The sequence below is a fragment of the Moschus berezovskii genome, chromosome 3 (genome assembly GCF_049115385.1).
Source record: "Moschus berezovskii isolate FMDL1 chromosome 3, NW_MosBer_1.0, whole genome shotgun sequence".
Taxonomy (NCBI): domain Eukaryota; kingdom Metazoa; phylum Chordata; class Mammalia; order Artiodactyla; family Moschidae; genus Moschus; species Moschus berezovskii.
Window position 1 is genome coordinate 113,412,587 of NC_142462.1, and position 12,143 is coordinate 113,424,729.

The 12,143-nt window shown below is 49.8% G+C and overlaps 1 protein-coding gene and 1 long non-coding RNA gene across 4 annotated transcripts in view; one reads left to right on the forward strand and one right to left on the reverse strand.

Annotated features, from left to right (window-relative positions):
• The window catches only part of PARP12 (poly(ADP-ribose) polymerase family member 12), a 43,926-nt gene extending 38,688 nt beyond the window's left edge, over positions 1 to 5,238 (reverse strand). The window contains exons 1-2 of one of the 3 annotated variants that reach the window (XM_055421361.2): positions 4,665 to 5,238; positions 280 to 415 (exon numbers count right to left, since the gene is read on the reverse strand). In XM_055421361.2, coding sequence (XP_055277336.2) covers positions 280 to 415; positions 4,665 to 4,993 — 465 coding nt within the window. In that variant the 5' untranslated portion in view covers positions 4,994 to 5,238. Of the gene's footprint in view, positions 1 to 279; positions 416 to 3,794; positions 4,514 to 4,664 lie in introns of those variants that run through there. The other 2 variants (XM_088834691.1, XM_088834692.1) reach the window with 2 other exon arrangements.
• Positions 5,238 to 12,028, forward strand: LOC148778402 (uncharacterized). The gene is made up of 2 exons (XR_016037080.1): positions 5,238 to 5,846; positions 11,839 to 12,028. It is a non-coding gene; the product is annotated as an uncharacterized LOC148778402 (long non-coding RNA).
• Positions 12,029 to 12,143: the final 115 nt, after the last annotated feature.

Here is a 12,143-nt window from a genome sequence, read left to right on the forward strand (position 1 = left end):
CCAAACAAGCTCCCCCAACCTCAAAGAAGGCCTGCAAAGGAGGTACCAGCCCAACTGACATAGAAGGAAAGGAGGCTTCAAGAAGTGGCAAGGTTGGTGCAAGGTCATGGATCTAAATATCAGCAGAGGCGGGAATCCAGTCCAGGGCGCCCGACAGGCAGACCTCAGTGATCACTGTTGGGCCCCTGGCATCTCTTCTGCCATAATGTTTCCCTGTCTTCCAACCTCCTGGCCTCTTCCTCATCACTTACCCTCGGGCCCACCCCTCCTGGCACTCACCTCTGGCAAGAGCAAGGGGTCGTTCTGAAACAGGAGCATGCAGAGCTCACCGTAGTTGAGGTGGTCCATGCCATGTGTTTTCAGCACGCTCACGTTGTGATTGGACATCAAGTTGTGACCGTTCCTACATTCCTTCCTGCAAAGAAACAGGGCTAGGGTCACAGCTGAAATTCCCCCAAAACTCTTATGCTGAAGTCTTAACCCCCAGTACTTCAGAAGTGACTGTATTTGGAGTCTTTCAAAAAAGTGATTAAGTTAAAAATGAAGTCACTGTGGGGGTGGGGGGTGGGGGCTAATCCAATCTGACTGGTGTCTTTATTAAAAAAGGCTGGGGGATCAGGACATAGAGGCAACACAATGTGAAGATACAAGGAGCAGATGGCATCTACAAGCCAAGGAGAGATGCCTCAGAATATGTTGACACCTTGACCTCTGACTTCTAGCCTCCAGAACTGAACAATAAGTTTTTTAAGCTACCCAGTCTGTGGAACCTTATTACTTATTGCTTCAGTCTGAGCAAACTGAAACAACTGGTAAAATCAATCTTAAAGATAATTTTTCAGGAATAGTTCCTGACATTGTTTAGAAGCATCAGAGAAAACCTGCATGTCCATGAAAAATCATAGTGCTCACCTGCAAAGGAAGAGATGGTGCCCTGTGAGTTCTAGGCCCAGGGAAGCACCTCTCAGCAGGTATTTAGTGAGACTTACAGGGCCATTTCCCAAACAGTCAGTGTGCCAGTCACTGAGCACTTACTGGCATTTAACATTGGCTGAATAAATGAGTGTGGATGGCTTATGATTACAGGTGTGTATACACACACATACACAGACACACACAAACACACCACTGAGCCCAGTCCTTTTTTCTGCTCCCTTCTTCCATTCTTTTGATCAACAATTGCCTCTTGAAAATTCACTGTGAGCCAGGAACTGGCACTATGCCACAAAGATCCAAAGATAAGCCTTCAAATGATCACCTGGGTCAACAGAACCAGGCAGAGTCAGGTAAATCACATCTGCTTGACTCTGACACTGCCATACCTATGATAAGCATCTCAAAAGAAAATTGAACCACTGACCTACTCCCCCAAACCTGTACTTGCCCTGGGCTCCCCCAACGCAGTAAAGAGCAACTTCCCTCTTCCACTGCACAGGCCAAAAACCATGGAGTCATCCAACCCCACTCCTCTCTAGTGTATACACACACACTGAGATGACTCTAAAATGTGGGAAGCGCAAGGTCAGCTGTGCTCAGGATCCATCAGCACACAGAGCAGCACCTGAGCCTGACAGGAGTGGGGAAGCAATCAGGGAGGGTGCCTGAATTGTATAGTCTGAGCCCGATACTAAGGGCTGAGGAACCAGGCACAGAGAGCAGGAAAGACCATTCTAGGCAGAAAAGTGAAAGTGTTAGTCGCTCAGTAGTGTCTGACTCTTTGTGATCCCACGGACTGCAGCCTGCTAGGCCCCTCTGTCTATGGAATTCTCTAGGCAAGAATACTGGCTGCTGCTGCTGCTAAGTCACTTCAGTCGTGTCCGACTCTGTGTGACCCCATAGACGGAAGCCCACCAGGCTCCCCCGTCCCTGGGATTCTCCAGGCAAGAACACTGGAGTGGGTTGCCATTTCCTTCTCCAATGTGTGAAAGCGAAAGTGAAAAGTGAAAGTGAAGTCGCTTAGTCGTGTCCGACCCTCAGCGACCCCATGGACTGCAGCCTACCAGGCTCCTCCATCCATGGGATTTTCTAGGCAAGAGTACTGGAGTGGCTTGCCATTGCCTTCTCCAAGAATACTGGAGTGGGTAGCCATTCCTTTCTCCAGGGTATCTTCCTGACCCAGGGATTGAACCCAGGTCTCCTGCACTGCCAGCGGATTCTTTAAGATCTGAGGGACCAGGGAAGCCCCATTCTAGGCAGAGGGGCTTCATAATTACAATGATCACGATGATGATGATGGCTACTAAAAGGGCATTTACCACAAACCAGGGTTTGCCTAAATGTTTTGTGAGCTAACTCATAGTGTCCTCAACAAGCCTATAAGGTGGGTAATACCATAACAGTTTGGAGACAAGAGAACTGAGGCTCAGATAAAAACTAATTTGCCCAAGATCACTCAGCTGGCAAGGAGCTGAGCCAAGGCAGAGACAAGGCAGGCTTGTCTTGGGGCTGGGTTCTTGACCGCTTGCTCACTGTTCCCCAAGCAAAGGATGGAATCAGGGACCTGGGACCCTCTCCAGAGGTCACCAACAAAAGCAGCAGTGATGATCTATGTCTGCGACAGCTGATCCTGCAGTTGAGGAGGACAGATAGCTTCACAGGGAAAGCACAGAACATGCAGCTGACCACATCCACTCTCCCTTATGTGATCCGGAAACAGTCAAAGAAGGAAGGTTCAAGAAACTGTCCTGTGTAAACCACAAAGAAGATGGAAAAAAAAAAGAGAACTCAGGATCATCCAGGCCAATAAATACTAGATTTCCAAGACAAAATCTGACCACAGTTTTTGTAATTAGCCTATCTAAAGACAGCAGGTCTGCTATCTTTATTTTACCAACTACAGACATTAACAAGACCCACTACTGACCTCTGTCGTTAGATCCCTCCATCTACCACCTACTGTATCTACCTTCCTCTCTGCACACTGCTCCTCCTTCTTCCGCCCTGAGAAGCTGCCTCTCCACCAGCCCCTAGAGGCTCAATTGCCCTGGTGCTCCACCCTCAGCTTCCACCTCAGATCAGACCCACTCCTGCTGCTGCAGCCACAGTAAACGCTGCCCCCAAACTCCCAAAACCTGCATCTCAGCATCCTGGCAATCCTCCCAAGTTTCAGACCTGGAGAGCTACCCTCTGGGCACTCTTCAAAACAAAACCCTCTCCCACTCTCTGTCAACAGTAAGAAAGAAGTCATCTCCGAGTAATAACGATAATATAGAAAAATGAGTCATCAACTCTCCAATTCTGTCACCCCCCCTCTTACCAACTCTCCCAAATTTCTCATACATACATCCGTTCCTCATAAGGCCTTATCTGGGTCTTGAAATACTCGAATCTAAGGATTTCTGGGCAGCTGCTTCTCAGGGACATTTTCCAACTCCCTCTGCATCCAGGAAGAGACATCCTGTGGTGCTTGGGTCATGGACAGAAAAATAGCTACCATTCCAGAACTGGCCCATAAAAATCTCCCACTAGCCGTCTACTATCCATCTTCTCTACCTGCTCCTTGGAACCTGATACTCAGATGGCCTTAAGAGTCATGCGTTGAAGAAGACAGTGTCTAGGTCTGCCAGCCTGGGTCCCTAAATGACTATATGGATCAAGCTCCATACTTCACGCTGTTAAATCTCACAATTAGACCTGATGTGAGCATGAAATAAGGTCTACCCTGTTGAGGCAGAAAGAAGAAAAATAACTAAAATTCTTCCAGATAAGTGGACTAGCTTCTGAATGGAATCATCATATCCTCCTCTAAATGAGCATGAGTACCACTATCTAAGCTATCTTCCTACGATGCACACCTGATGGCTGCTCTCTTCTTGACGGGTCCCCATTACCTTCGGGGTGAGGTCCAAATTCTTCAGCATTTACCTCATGAATCTACTCCACAAATCTCACTGAGCACCCGCCAGGTGCACAGCACAGAGCTGAGGGCCGGGAGAGGCCAGCCAGGATGAAGACGGAGGGGTCTCGGCTCTCCCGAGTTTCCATTCTACTGAAAACAGTGGGGGAGGCCATGATGGGCGCGAAGAGAAAAGTAAACAGAACGCGATGGAGACGAAAGAAAAGGACTCCAAAGGAGAGAGATGCCTGCGTCGAGCCCTGAAGGATACATCAAGCAAACTAGGAAAGGCGGTCCAGGAGAGCAGGGTCACGCGATGAGCAAAGGCTGGAGTTGTACCCGGACCGGAAGGGCACCCTGAGGAGTCCAGGATGGAGGGCCCGCGGGGACCCGATCCGTTCCCTCAGGGGCACTGGGGGCCAAGGTTCGAAGAAGCTTGCATTGTATTCCAAATGCAACGGAAGCCGCTGGCGTCTAGTCAGCAGGTGAAGAGAAGGTTTCAAAAGATGCCTCCTGTAGCGGGGCAGAGAGAGCCGAGCGGCCCTCAGGGCAGGCCGTGAGCCCGCCCGCACCCCGGCTCGGCCACTCCCAGGCTGTCCCTCCCCGTGCTGGGCTCGCGGTCCCTCTCCGAGGCCCCCGCTCGACGCGGAGCCCCAGGCCCAGTTCCACGTATTCCGAAAGCGCTCAAGAAACGTTCGCTGAAGAGAAAGGAGGGGGAGGGGGTACAGGCCGCGGAACAGCCACCTCAGTCTCTGCCCCCAAACTGACGAAGGGCGGGGAGCGAAGAAGACGCCCTCCCCGCCGTCGGGCTCCCGGCGCGGCGCCTTACCCGTCCCTGAGGAACTTGCACTTGCCGTAGAACAAGAGCTTGCAGAGGTGCAGCTGCGCGCACAGCCCCGCGCAGCCCGGCTTCGGGCCCAGATGGGCGCCGCACAGCCGCAGCGGCGACACGGCCAGCACCACGCGCTCGACGGCCGCCGCGCCCGCCCCGGCCGCCCGCCGCGCCACCACGAAGCGCCCGCGCTCCCGCAGCAGCCGGTCCAGCACGTCGCCGCCGACGCTCGGCCGCACGCGGCGCCGCAGCTCCTCCAGCTCCAAGGCGCCCCCGGCCGCGCACAGCACCTGGGTCACCTCACGGAGAAGGGCGGCCGGCGCCATGGTCGTCGGGCCCGCGACTGGAGGGGCGCAGGCGGCTCCCGCGGGGCGGAGACTGCGGCCGAAAACGAAACTGAAAGCTCCCCCCGACTGGGGGAAAACAGAACCCGGTGGCCTCGCCACGCCTCCGGCTCTCAGCTGAGCGGAGCTCGGCACCTTCCGGCACCGCGCCCCTCAGCTGTGCTCGCCCGCCCCGTCGGAAGCCCGCGGGAGCTTCTTCAGCGTCCGGGGGACTCGGCCACGAGTCCCCTCAGAGTGCTGACAGGAAGCGAGTCGACCCAGCCCAGGGGTCGCGCTTAGCGTGCTGGTGGCGCCTTCGCCGGGACGAGGGTGCGGTGGGGCCGCCCGGGAGCGCGCGCCGCCAGCTTTTGACTCCGGGCGTCGGGAAGTAGCGCGGCAGGCGGACCGCGCACCTTTGCGCCCGGCGCTGGGCGGAGCGGCCTGGGACGCGCACTTGCGAACTGCCAGGCGGCGTCGCGCGAGTCCCGCGCTAGACGCTGAGGGAAACCCGGCAGACGCACTGGGGCCCCTCAGGTGGAAGCAATCACAGAGCCGCAAAGGCGGCCTCAGTGTTACTTTCTCTTCAGCGCAGGCTGTGAATCCCTTGTTTTAAAAGGGAAAATCCCTTCTTTTCTAACAAAAAGCCATTTCTCCCCGCGCCTGCTGAATGGACTATATTAAAGGCCATGGGGGCACAGGAACACCTCACGGGCGTGGCTGACTGACATGTGACGTGTCAGACAGAGCCCTTGGGGAAAATAATCCCGGAACAGTTATTACAATGTTTAATGTGCGTGATCTTTGACCCAGCCATCTTTCTGAGCATCTTCTAGAAGTAAAAGGAACAGTAGGTAAGGTACGTACAGAAGTGTTTGTGTGGAGGAAGTAGGGTGATGGGAGCAACGCGGTTGATCCCAGACTGGGACACACCTCTAACCAGCGTGCGTTAAATCTCTGCCTGTGACCTGGAAAGACATCTATGATGTGTTGTGAAGTGAAAAAAGAAAGCTGTATAAAAATGTCTAAATCGGTAGCAAGAAGCGAATCCCGTGTGTCTATGATGTGTTGTGAAGTGAAAAAGCTGTATCAAAATGTCTAAATCGGTAGCAAGAAGCGAATCGTGTGTGTGTGTGTGTGTGTGTGTGTGAGTGACTGTGTGACTGTGACTGTGGTGGAATATTTTTGAACGGGCGGAGATAGCTGAGGCAGTAGCAAAGTGGGGAAAGAACGTTGAGGGGCGGAAAGATTGTGGGGGAAAAAATACCGTATTCTATTAACTTAAAATGAACATAAAATTCTAGTTTTAATATTACTACCAGAGTGCTATTAAGTGCTGTTAAGCTACCAAAGATCTATTAAGTGTGTGGATGAAGAGGAGATAGCAACACGGACAGACGAAGATGAATTAGTTAGGGGACGGGGTGAGGAGCAATTTTTCTCCTGGATTTTAATTGCTTAAAAAATGGTCATTGTGTATTTTTTTAATAAAATTGTATTTTAAGTTCAGTTTTATTTTTGGCCATGCTGTGGGGCTTGCAGGTTCTTAGTTCCCTGAACAGAGATTGAACCTGGGCCCCCAAAGTGAAACTGCTGAGTCCTAACTACTGAATCACCAGGGAATTTACTGAACTTTTAAATTTTAATTGTGGTTTTAGTGCAGTTTGACAATAAAATAACATTTTTTTAAAAAAGTAAAGGTGATTTTGTTATCCGAAAGCTTGGTTTGCCTCTTGGTGGGTGTTGAGCCAAAAGACACAACCAAGCCAAAGAGCTATCAGGAGAAAGAAGGATTTATTACCTGCAGCAAGTAAGAACAGTGGTGATCTTTCCCAAGGCAGTGTCTCCCCAAACACCTGAACTGGGGAAGGCTTAAGCTAAGGGTACATGCATATTCATGAAAGGACTTCAGTAGAAGTCAGCATAGAATTGGGGTAAACTGACAGAACCCAAGCTTTAATTGATTGCAGTCATGAGGTTCAGAAAATGTAAACAGCGTCAGGCCTTAGTTTCCAGTTGATCTACTGGTTGAGCACCTGTTGTTGCTTAGTCGCTAAATCGTGTCTGACTCTTCAACCCCCATGGACTGTAGCCTACCAGGCTCTTTTATCCATGGGATTCCTCAGGTAAGAATACCAGGGTGGGTTGCCATTTCCTTCTCCAGGTCGAGCACCTGAGGGGTGATTAACTTCTGCAGAACAGCTCAAGAAAGTGCTTCAGACTAGTCTTTACCACTGAAACAGAACTGGGAGTCTTTACAACTGCTTTGTTATCTTTGCTGTTGTTACTTCTCTTGCCTGTTAACAGTTTGTCCTTTTGTTCCCTTAAGATCATTATTACTGAGACCTGTTCAAGGGCAAGCATTGTGGCCAGAACTAGATCTCAGAATAGCTTAGTCCTAAACAGTTAGAGATGTTCAAGCAGGTTTTAGAAAAGGCAGAGGCACCAGAGATCAAATTGCCAACATCCGCTGGATTATGGAGAAAGCAAGAGAGTTCCAGAAAAACATCTATTTCTGCTTCATTGACTATGCCAAGACCTTTGACTGTGTGGATCACAATAAACTGTGGAAAATTCTGAAAGAGATGGGAATACCAGACCACCTGACCTGCCTCTTGAGAAACCTGTATGCAGGTCAGGAAGCAACAGTTAGAACTGGACATGAAAAAACAGACTGGTTCCAAATAGGAAAAGGAGTACGTCAAGGTTGTATATTGTCACCCTGCTTATTTAACTTATATGCAGAGTACATCATGAGGAACGCTGGGCTGGAAGAAGCACAAGCTGGAGTCAGGATTGCCGGGAGAAATATCAATAACCTCAGATATGCAGATGACACCACCCTTATGGCAGAAAGTGAAGAGGAACTCAAAGGCCTCTTGATGAAAGTGAAAGAAGAGAGTGAAAAGGTTGGCTTGAAGCTCAACATTCAGAAAACGAAGATCATGGCATCTGGTCCCATCACTTCTTGGGAAATAGATGGGGAAACAGTGGAAACCGTGTCAGACTTTATTTTTTGGGCTCCAAAATCACTGTGGATGCTGACTGCAGCCATGAAATTAAAAGACGCTTACTCCTTGGAAGGAAAGTTATGACCAACCTTGATAATATATTAAAAAGCAGAGACATTACTTTGCCAACACAGGTCCGTCTAGTCAAGGCTATAGTTTTTTCCCGTGGTCATGTATGGATGTGAGAGTTGGACTGTGAAGAAAGCTGATCGCCGAAGAATTGATGCTTTTGAACTGTGGTGCTGGAGAAGACTCTTGAGAGTCCCTTGTACCACAAGGAGATCCAACCAGTCCATTCTAAGGGAGATCGATCCTGGGTGTTCATTGGAAGGACTGATGCTAAAGCTGAAACCGCAATACTTTGGCCACCTCGTGTGACGAGTTGACTCACTGGAAAAGACTCTGATGCTAGGAAAGGTTGGGGGCGGGAGGAGAAGGGGACAACCAAGAATGAGATGGCTGGATGGCATCACCGACTCTGTGGACATGAGTTTGAGTGAACTCCAGGAGTTGGTGATGGATAGGGAGGCCTGGCATGCTGTGATTCATGGGGTCGCGGAGAGTCGGACACGACTGAGCGACTGAACTGAACTGAACTGAAACTCTGGGGATGCGAAGAACTGACTCATTTGAAAAGACCCTGATGCTGGGAAACATTGAAGGAGGGAAGAGAAGGGGACGACAGAGGATAATATGGTTGGATGGCATCACCTACTCAATGGACATGAGTTTGAGTAAACTCCAGGAGTTGGTGATGGATAGGGAGGCCTGGCATGCTGCAGTCCATGGGGTCTCAGAGTCGGACATGACTGAGTGACTGAACTGAACTATCATCAGGTGCTGATGATAGAAAACACATGTAGTCCCAGCCCTAAACTCAGGCTGGTAGTTCAGACAAAACAAGGGACTCTGCAGAGTGAGAAATGGAGCACAGACATGGCTGAGAACAGGGGTGGGGTGTTTTCCCCCTGGTGACTGGCCTCTGTCCCATTCAGCATCCTGACCCAGCCCAGCCCTGCTAGGCTGCACCTGCTGTGAGACTGCACCCCGGGGAGCAGAAGTGATAGGGCCAGAGTAAAGGAACAAAGTAAGTGATTAAATAGTTATTCCCATTGGGGGACTGTAAGTTGAAAAAATATGGGAAACCCCTGTAAGTTAATGGTTACTCAAGAAAGCAGGTTTGCTTAGCAACAAAATGCTAAGAAGCTTGTTAGCAACAATGCTGCAGAAGGATGAGACATGCCCCAAAACAATAAAACAATGGTGGCATGAGACCTACATACTGCCCAGTGAGCTCAGTAAGTTTATGATCCCTAGGATATGCTTTCTAAGGCAATGGCACCCCACTCCAGTACTCTTGCCTGGAAAAATCCATGGACAGAGGAGCCTGGTAGGCTGCAGTCCAGGGGATCGCTAAGAGTTGGACACGACTGAGTGACTTCACTTTCACTTTTCATTTTCATGCATTGGAGAAGGAAATGGCAACCCACTCCAGTGTTCTTGCCTGGAGAAACCCAGGGACGGGGGAGCCTGGTGGGCTGCTGTCTATGGGATCGCACAGAGTCGGACACAACTGAAGTGACTTAGCAGCAGCAGGATATGCTTTCTACATTGTAAAAAAAAAAAAATTTGTGGACCTAGCTTGGCCTTGTAGAGACAAGAAAACTCCCCTGCTCAACCTGGAGGAGCTGATAATGGAAGCATGAAGTCTACTCAAGAAAAACAGTTATTCTCCCCCTCCCCACTTTTCCTGACTATTAAACTGTAGCCCAATAAGTTCTTGTGGCCTAACATTTCTTGCCCACCTGTTTGTTAAGCTTCACAAGCGTCCTGTTCTGATGAATCACTTCTTATCACTGCCTCTGGTTGAATCCTTTTCTGCACTAACACTGGGGACTATGGTATAGCAGAGCTCTTCAGAGTCCCTGAAACGACACCTAATGGTTTCAGAAGGGCCTGATTTCTGATGGGTGTGAATAGGTACATGGTATAATTAGCATCTTGGGGCAGCTAATCCATAACCCATGATTTATCTTTTTTAATTACAAAATTGAAATGTTATTTGAATTAGGAAAAAAAAAAACCCAAATCATAAACTGAGAGTGTGTGCAGATTCCCAGCTTCGGTGACCCCTCTGTCCTATTCCCATTCCCCAGAGGTCATCCGCCACCCATGGGTGTTACTCCAGAACCTGAAATGTATCTCAAGTTCCCTGGGTAGGACAGCTTCTAGAATAAATGCTTAAGGGAAGGTCAAAATACTATCTTATTACTGTGAACCTTTTGTTCCAAGTTGTATCTGCCACATGTATTACTTTCTGTTTTTAAGCCCTTCACTTTTTCCTCTTTGTCCACCTCTGGCATAGAAGGAGTATGAATCTACAAAACTTCAGAACTGGCTTTTTAATGACGCATAAAGCGTATTTCTGGGCCCAACGGTAGCAAGAGTCCAGCAAGGAAGGAGAGTATGGGGAACTTAAAAGTGAATGATGATATGTGGATGGTGATTGGGGTAGGAGTGGGAGGGGAGCCAGGCTCTGGAAATCAGGGCCTCTGTATTAGCAGGCACAGGCAGAGCGGACAGTCTTTCTCCTTCCTCATCTGGGCCAATCCCCTCACGGAGCCAGCAGCTGAGGGGCTGAACAGGATGGCAGAGAGGCCACAGGGAAGGGCTGCAGTGGCAGGGGCAGCACATCCCGCAGGGGGCGCTGGCCAGGCTGGTGGAGGGTGCACAGGCACGGCCTTTACGCAGACCCTGGGGACTGCAACTGGGGATTCAAGCTTGCTTCCTGCGTCACGTGCCCCTTGTTTACAGCCAGAAGGTGGCTTCCTAGAAGAGAAACAGTCATTTCATGTGCACCCAGCCCCTGAGAAAGTACAGACTCAAAACTTCAGTTGAGTGACAGGAAATTTCTGTTAAAAATATGTTTTGGATCCCAAATGGGTGCCTACAAAGAAAATTTTAGAACAGAACCATTCCTAAAGACCATCTACTCCTTTTGATCCCAAATAGGTGCTTACAAAGAAAATTTTAGGACAGAACCTTTCCTAAAGACCATTTACTCTTTTTCAATAATTCAAAGTATATAATAATTTAAAATAATCAAGAGAAATAAGATGGCTTTTAGATTTGGGCTTTGATTCCAATCTCAGTTCTACTCATTAGCAGTGTGTTATTTAACCTCTGGCCTCAGTTCCATCAGTAGGGCGGGGAGGACAGCACCTTGCTCATTGGGTGATTATGAGGAAGAAATGAAAATATGCCTTGCCTACAGTAAGTACTTAATGAAACAAAGATAATGAGGGCTTCTGTTCAAAACCCTGCCTGCTGTGTGGCACTTGTTCCCCCCACTCTCCAACACCCATATCCTGCACTGGTGTATCTCACAGTCTCACTGCTTGGTAGAAACACAAAAATCAGGCTCAAAGTCTAATGAGTGCAGGTCTTGATAATCAGTCCCAACAAACTGGAGGAAGGGTAAACACCTCACAGGCTTATAGAGAGTATTTAGTTTTTTTTTTTTTGAAACAGCTTTCTTCAGATCTAGGTTTCCATCAGTTGGATGAAAGCGGGCCAGTCAGTAGAAAGAGGTGGTGTAAACATGGCTTGGGTAACACTCTGGTAAGGCTGTTGGGGTGTCTGCCCTGGGGACCTCTACTCTCTTGGGCAGGGGCAGAGCAGAAGCCTCTGCCCTTCTGTTGCTTTGGTTTCCAGGATCCTCCTCCAAGGTGGTCTGTCCGCCCACTTCCTGACCTGCTCCTAGGCCCCTCTTGTGCCCTGTGCCCTGCAGCACTCCTGCACAGCTCCTGCCTCCTTGCTCTTCTCTCCCGGCACCCTCAGATCCTGCCAGGCCTGGCTCTCAGCGTCCTCAGAGCACCTTGTCCAGAGGGACCGCATCCTCCTCAGGAAAGCTGCACTTCCATTCCCACCTTCACGAGGCAGCCAGGCCCCAGGTGCCGTGTTCTCTCTCGCCTGTCACAGCCACAGAAGCTTCCGGAGAAAGAGAACAGGTCTGCTGTTTGTTCACCTTGTAAGTAGAGCAGGATCTGGGATACTGTGGGTGCTCTATAGGGAGTGTGTGTGTGATACTGCGGGTGCTCTAAGAGGGGTGTGTGTGGGTGGGTGTGTGTGTGTGTGTGTGTGTG